At 36.8% G+C, this 7,500-nt stretch overlaps 1 protein-coding gene across 1 annotated transcript in view; it reads right to left on the bottom strand.

Annotated features, from left to right (window-relative positions):
- Window positions 1-3,527: 3,527 nt before the first annotated feature.
- Window positions 3,528-7,500, bottom strand: part of LOC125042149 (27 kDa glycoprotein-like) — an 8,141-nt gene continuing 4,168 nt past the window's right edge. The window contains exons 4-8 of the mRNA XM_047637614.1: window positions 7,149-7,298; window positions 6,742-6,863; window positions 6,012-6,166; window positions 4,901-5,054; window positions 3,528-4,776 (exon numbers count right to left, since the gene is read on the bottom strand). Coding sequence (XP_047493570.1) covers window positions 4,554-4,776; window positions 4,901-5,054; window positions 6,012-6,166; window positions 6,742-6,863; window positions 7,149-7,298 — 804 coding nt within the window. The 3' untranslated portion in view covers window positions 3,528-4,553. The remainder of the gene's footprint in view (window positions 4,777-4,900; window positions 5,055-6,011; window positions 6,167-6,741; window positions 6,864-7,148; window positions 7,299-7,500) is intronic.

Raw genomic sequence — 7,500 nt, 5'->3', positions numbered from 1 at the left:
GGGAGGTAGGTAGGAGGGAGGTAGGTGGGAGGGAGGTAGGTGGGAGGGAGGTAGGTGGGAGGGAGGGAGGGAGGGAGGGAGGGAGGAAGGAAGGGGAGGGAGGGAGGGAGGGAGGGAGGGAGGGAGGGAGGGAGGGTATGTGGGAGGGAGGGAGGGAGGGAGGGAGGGAGGGGAGGAGGGAGGGTATGTGGGAGGGAGGGAGGGAGGGTATGTGGGAGGGAGGGAGGGAGGGTGGGTGGGTATGAGGGGAGGGAGGAGGGTGGTTGGGTATGTGGGGGTGGGAGTAGAGGGGGGTGGGGTAGGTAAGTAGGGAGGGAGGGGGGAGGAGGGGAGGGGGAGGGTGTATGTGGGAGGGAGGGAGGGAGGGTGGTTGGGTATGAGGGAGGGAGGGAGGGTGGTTGGGTATGTGGGTGGGAGAGAGGGAGGGTGGGTAGGTAAGTAGGGAGGAAGGGAGGGAGGGAGGGAGGGAGGGGGTGTGTGTGTGTGTGTGTGTGTGTGTGTGTGTGTGTGTGTGTGTGTGTGTGTGTGTGTGTGTGTGTGTGTGTGTGTGTGTGTGTGTGTGTGTGTGTGTGTGTGTGTGTGTGTGTGTGTGTGTGTGTGTGTGTGTGTGTGTGTGTGTGTGTGTGTGTGTGTGCAACACAAAATTATCAAGATTTTTTAACAGAAATATTTAATTAAAACATACTGAGTGAGTTCAAGATCCCTATGTACTAGCAATTACAATTTCCGCCTTGTGTCAAATTATGATTCTTACCATACTATATATGGCTTTATTACAACCCTCTTTTATTTCAACTGCAGAAAATAAATGCAAAATTCAACAAACTGTGTATATATAAAGATTCACAGCATACACCTTAAATGTGCCTTGCGTAAGAGGTCAGTTCTAATGCCAAATGATACTCTTATTTTTTTTCTAAGATTGTCTTCTACATTATTTACATAAAATTTTCTCTATCCTCACTAAAAATTGCTAGATGTAACCTCAGCATGTATTACACTCCAAAGCATATTTCATTCAAAAGTGACGACAACAAAAAGAAAAACCCGTTTTACAGAGAATAAGTCTTTTCATGATTTTAGTTACAAAGGAAATTCCCAATTGTCTCTGAAATCTTGCAATTTAAAATTATTGTATGTATACTAATAATACATATGCCACTCACAACAACAGAAGCAGCAGTCAATACATTACTATTGCTACACCACATTAAAAAGGTAAATGCTGAAGTTATCATAAGATTATCCTCCAATATTATTCATATAAAAAATGTCAACTATTTAGCATGAACATCTACACATGAGGAGAGGGGTGTGTGTGGGGGTATGTGCACATTCATGTGCATACATATAAATACACATGCAGGTGTAAACATGTGCATGTACATATACACATGTGATATCCATGTGCACTTCTAAGTGGATGTGTTTGACTATGTTTTAGTTATCCAAATACAATAGCAATCAAGTCTTTGCTCATTCAATATACTCCAAACTGACACAAATGTTAAACGGTGGTCATTATTCTTATATCATATTAAATGTTTTCAGTTTTCAGACATATTATGGTGGGTAGTATTCCTGTCTAATTCTTAAGAACAATCTTTTTAATTATTTCCTGCCAACCTTTTATTTCAAGTTTTTATATATATATATATATATATATATATATATATATATATATATATATATATATATATATAAGCCTAGATCACTACAACCTCAATAACATGTCAGTTTTGTTCCTCACCTTACTTCTGAGTTTTCTATAAACCAGTCTAGCAATGAAGTCTTTTCATCTCTTCTCATGCCTATTTCCAGTCTGCCATGAATACATTTAGAAAGCCCTTCCTCTCCCTATTTCACCTAGCACCTGTATTTGATAGCATAAAACCAGCAATATCTTCCTTCCCTCTTTTCCGTTCCAAAAGAAATCCAATTCCAAAACCAATTCTAAATGCAAATCTAGAACCTTCCTAAGCAAATATTTACCCGTAGACTATTAATACTTCTACAGTAATATGACAAACTCCACAGCATAGGAACATTTTCTTCTTGTATTATCCAACTGTTGCTTTAATAAAACATGTGAATATCTTGCAACCATTTTCTACACATTTTAAAGCTTTCTATCATTGAAAATTCCCTACTTAACCTGAAACTGTCCATCAGATGATGGACAGCATAGCTATGATGTATATTATTTGATGGGAAAGTTTTTTTGTTTTTTTTATGAACTGGGCATGCCACACATTGCTCCCAGATGAAATGGAAATAAAAGAATGATTTAAGCAGTTGCAGCAGAAATTAAAATGTGGAAAAGTCAAAACAATGTGGTAAAGGAAGGAATGTTACGGTCTCATACAGTATAGTCCCTTACATTACCTTACCACTAAACTGGAAAGGTAGAGCAGAATTACTATAAACCATATAGTTTCATTTGAAAGGTTACTTTCTCTTACTCACACAGATTTTATCATTTCATCTTTAACCATTACTCCGTCTTTATACAAATAACTGTATAATTTTTCAACAATGGCTCACTTCGTTAATCAACTTACATCCAAACTCTTTCAGATCACAACCCACGGCAAGACCCTTCATGACTGCTAGAGATGGTAGCATATCAAAACATGCATCTATGAGCGAGCATGTGTGTGCATTAATCTACAGCCCATATAATTGGACGCCCTACACTTGCTGCATCTCCTACACTTCAAAGCAAAGATGAAGAGATCTGCTTTGTCCTAAGGGAGATATTGCAGCACAACACCATAGATAAGACAATGGGACTAAACAGCTATAACTAACAAAGTTTATCAATTTCTTTGGCAAAGAACAATTATCATCTCTGACAGCTGAAATCACGTGTTTTCTTGCTCTGGAGTATAAGAGTCAACTGTATTTCAAAAGCAAGACAGGAAGAGATATAGAGGGAGAGGCAGAGGAGGAGAGGGAGACCAGAAAAGGGAGAAGGAAGAGAGGAGAGTAACAGGGGTGAAATGAAAAGAGTAGTAGATATCAGGGAGGGAGGGGGGGAAGGGGGGAAGAGAGAGAGAGAGAGAGAGAGAGAGAGAGAGAGAGAGAGAGAGAGAGAGAGAGAGAGAGAGAGAGAAAGAAAGAAAGAAAGAAAGAAAGAAAGAAAGAAAGAAAGAAAGAAAGAAAGAAAGAAAGAAAGAAAGAAAGAAAGAAAGAAAGAAAGAAAGAAAGAAAGAAAGAAAGAAAGAAAGAAAGAAAGAAAGAAAGAAAGAAAGAAAGAAAGAAAGAAAGGAAGAAAGAAAGAAAGAAAGAAAGAAAGAAAGAAAGAAAGAAAGAAAGAAAGAAAGAAAGAAAGAAAGAAAGAAAGAGTAAAATAGGAAAATAGGAAAAGAGAGAGCACATGACTGTTTGCAGTAGCTATTAAAAGATGATGATGGAAATTAAGCATAACATTACTCCTAGACACATTCAGCATTAAAGGTTTTAATTTGTTTATATTTTAAATGAGCCTTATTTCCCCAGGAAAATATATTCTATTCATGCCATAGTTCCCTTTCCATTGTTATATTTCTTTAATAAGGATAACTTGACTTACAATCTTAATTGTAAAGTATAATAATCAGATAGTATATTAAACTCCTGCCAGGCTTTTACAAGTGAATGTGACAATATACCAACTATGAAGGTTAACTCATAATAAAAACATGTTTACACAATGTTAATAATAATTGGCACAAACAATTTCAACAAAGCCCCCGTTTCTTTGGTATTTCTTTTCTTAGTCTTGAATTATTCTAGCATACGCGGAACTCAATTACAACACAAACTATAGGAGATTCTAAAGTTCCTACCAATCCTTACAAAACTCTGTGAATAAAAGAACTACGGGATAGCAAAAACGTCGACTAGACATACCTTAGTCAACAAGTAGTTGGCGAATTTTAGTTTCGTTCTTAGAAAAGGACGTCATTACAAATTTTGTTAATGAATTTACTAAATGAATATTTCGTGCTTCTAGACCTAAGAGACATAGGTCTACATTTACACACACATCAAGAAAAACAAAACAAAAAAAAAGCATCAGCATACACAATCACATACACAGGCTTGACATTGCTTGGCTTGCAAACAGTCCATAGTACAATTACACTCACACACACACACATATATATATATAATCCTTTATAAAACAAAATAAAATGGCAAATACTCATATACATACACTAGTTACCATTATAAATGACTTTACATTTATATTCCCGATAAAGTTATCAGAATAAAATCAAATAAAATTATTACTAATAATAATAATAATCTCAATGATAAATATGTAAAAATGCTGCCTATGGGGATTCATTCTCCAAAGAAAAATATCTTCCTACATATCGTGATCACAGCCTCAGCAAACTCTACAGTAACTCAAAACTGTAATTAACAGGACTAAGTACATCTCTAATTCTTTTTATGTATATCATTTAGGAGCTCCCCACAATCTTGTGAAGTTTGGAGGGGAAATTTGTATCCAGGATAAAGCATCAATTCCATCTCACTCGACTGTACTCATTCCGTCTGCCTTAGAGCAGGATGTTGGCTGCAGTGAGTGCCGCGGCCATGAGAGTGAGTGTGTCCGAGAGGAGGTACTGCGACTGCGAGGCTGCGGTTTCTGCTCCACTTGTCTGCCAACATGGTGTCACCTTTAGCACTTGGATTATGAGGGAGTCCAGGATATTGGCTGGTGTGGGGTCTTCGCATTTCTCAGTGTGCTTCACAACACACTGATGCATGGCATTTAATTTCCTGGAAGATTGATAAATAAATATTATCAATAAAGAGAGAAAAAAAAAAAAAAAAAAAAAACAATGAAGGAAAAAAAATGGTTCTTACAAAATTGTAGGAAATAATGAAACACCTCAATACTTACTTGCAATTTGCCTCGTTTATCGTGAAAGTCTGCGGTGATATTAAGCTCATGTCGTCTTCTGCATCCTTTATCTCCGGTACTTTCTCTTCCACACACTCCTTGATGTTGTCTTTCTGACTGACGAGACATTCTTCGCCTTCCTCTGCCATGAACACTGAGGAGCAACAATTTCTATTTTAGGTTAAGTGAAACATCTCAGGAAGTGTCTCTATCTCAGCCTTTGTCTCTGCTTCTGACCTCCTACACTCTATACATCTTTGCCTGATTCTCTCTTCTTTCTTGTTCCTCTTCCTCTCCCACTCTCCCTATCCCTCTTTCTCTTGTCACCCTTTCCTTCTTGCCACATCAAAAACAAACTCCTTAGCTCTAAATATTAACCCAATGCCACCAGGAAAATGCTGTGCTCTTTTTTTTTTTTTTTTTTTATGTGAAATGTCTCTGCACATAGAGAGCTCTGCTAGTACTTAGCCACAAAGGAGTCGATTAGTAGACCTTGTGACCTTACCTGATTTCACCTTTCCTTGAATTGGCAGGAAAAGGTTTCTTTTACTAATGCTCTGAATATCGATGGTGTTATTTTTATAATAGACATCATAATTAACCCATTGCTGCCGGAAAATGAAAAAATAAAAATGGGGAAAATGCTGTGCCAAATTTTCTATATCTTTGTGAAAGGTCTCTGTACATAGATAGCTCTGCTAGTGCTTAGCCACAAAGGAGTGAATTAGTAGATCTTGTGACCTAATTTTACCTTTCCTTGAATCGGCGGGAAAAACGTATTTTTTACTAGTGCTATGAATATCTATGATGTTATTTTTATTATAAACATTATAATTACTATAATGTTATAAACATTAGTAACAGCAAAATAAGATAATGTAGAATATTTTTGTAAATCCATGAGAAAGGTGAACAGGTGAACCAAGCCGTACTCATACTTGGCTCACTGGTGACTTAGCACAAGTGTAGCCATCTATGTGTAAAAACAATTAAACAAGTAAACTCGCATTGGGCATGGCATGGATGTACATGCTATGCCTGTCGGCAATGGGTTAACATATTGTTATAGATATTAGTAACAGTAAAATAATAAGATGATATTAATGCTTACGGGCAATTCTGTCGCCATCTTTGTGGCACACGAAATCTATCCCTGCATCTATGGCCTCTCGAACAATCTGAAGGTCTTTTCGTTCCTGTTCGTTCATGCATTTCTCTAAGCTGGTGAACATATCCTCGACGCAGGCCATTAAGCTCTCTCTCCGCCTGTAGGGACCCAAGAACATATACTTATAGTAGTCAAAGATAGAACACTTCATTATCAAATTCAAATTTAATAAGTCTTGAAAAACACATCTCTATCCATGTATAAATCAGAAAATCAAGAGATCAGGAAAACCAATAAAGAAGACACATTTTTCTGCTCTTCGCTTCACTGTCTCATCAACAACCTGCTTAGCATGAATCCTCCTTCCTCATAAAAGATAACAATACAATCTTATAATTGATATCAGATTAGACTTTAATAAAAGAACAGCAAATTAGTAAATAAATTTTAAAAATCTGTCTTGAAGATAATTCAGTGAGCAATACACTTCCATAAAAATGAAATGCATATATTTGTTAAATGTGATACATTCCTCTCTCTGCTCACTTCCAAATTACTGTCCCTGAAAACTAGGCAGCAATGACAATAATGACAACCCTAAAAAGAAAAAAAAAAGAAAAGAAAAGAAAAGAAAAAAAAAAGAGAAGAGAAGAGAAGAGAAGAGAAGAGAAGAAAAAGAATTAAAAAAGACAAATAAATAGAAAACGACGACAAAGAAGTAAAACCCACTCACCCGCAATACTTCTTGAAGACGAGATCCAGCTCTCCGCGTGGAATACTGCGATTGATCTCGTGCCTGAGCTTGTCCATTTTGATTATGCTCGAGAAGCAAGGGAAGAGGTCCTGCTGAGATTTCTATAAAGCAAAACAAATTACTATTTGACAGAATAGATCCTCTATTCAATTAGTTTAATATATATGACCTAAATGCAATTATTAACGCTAAAGAAATCAATCCAAAAAAAAGGAAACACTTTTTTTATATCAGTTTGGAAAGTTTAGATAAAAAGGGGAAATCCATCGCAATATTGTAAAAGTGATGTTACTTAGCAATAAAATCTAAGGTATATAATTGATCTTAAAAAAACTCTTAAATCACACACAAGAAAACAAATTAAAGTTTTCCCCACAATACCATACCTCGATAGCTTTAACGGCATCTTCTCCAACATTCTTACGACAGCTTTCCTTGAAGTCTACAATCTGCTTCACGTCATCTGGGCTCTTAATGTTCTGTTTCGTTAAAATAGTCGACGCGTCTTCAACGTCCAGCTGCTTTCCACCCTGCTCCTGCTGATAAAAATTAAAGGATAAATTCAACCAAACACATTAATAAGCAGTAAAGTTTTTACGCTTTCTCTGCTAAACGATAAATTCAAACCAAACACATTAATAAGCAGCATAGTTTTTACGCTTTCTCTGCTGAGGCTTTGTTTGGGTTAGATAAATATTAATCACCTACTGAAAACATGACAAAATGTATTCACTATAA

Source organism: Penaeus chinensis, chromosome 31 (assembly GCF_019202785.1).
Source record: "Penaeus chinensis breed Huanghai No. 1 chromosome 31, ASM1920278v2, whole genome shotgun sequence".
Taxonomy (NCBI): domain Eukaryota; kingdom Metazoa; phylum Arthropoda; class Malacostraca; order Decapoda; family Penaeidae; genus Penaeus; species Penaeus chinensis.
Note: the sequence above shows the minus strand (reverse complement) of the source record. Positions and strands in the feature narration are given on the sequence as shown.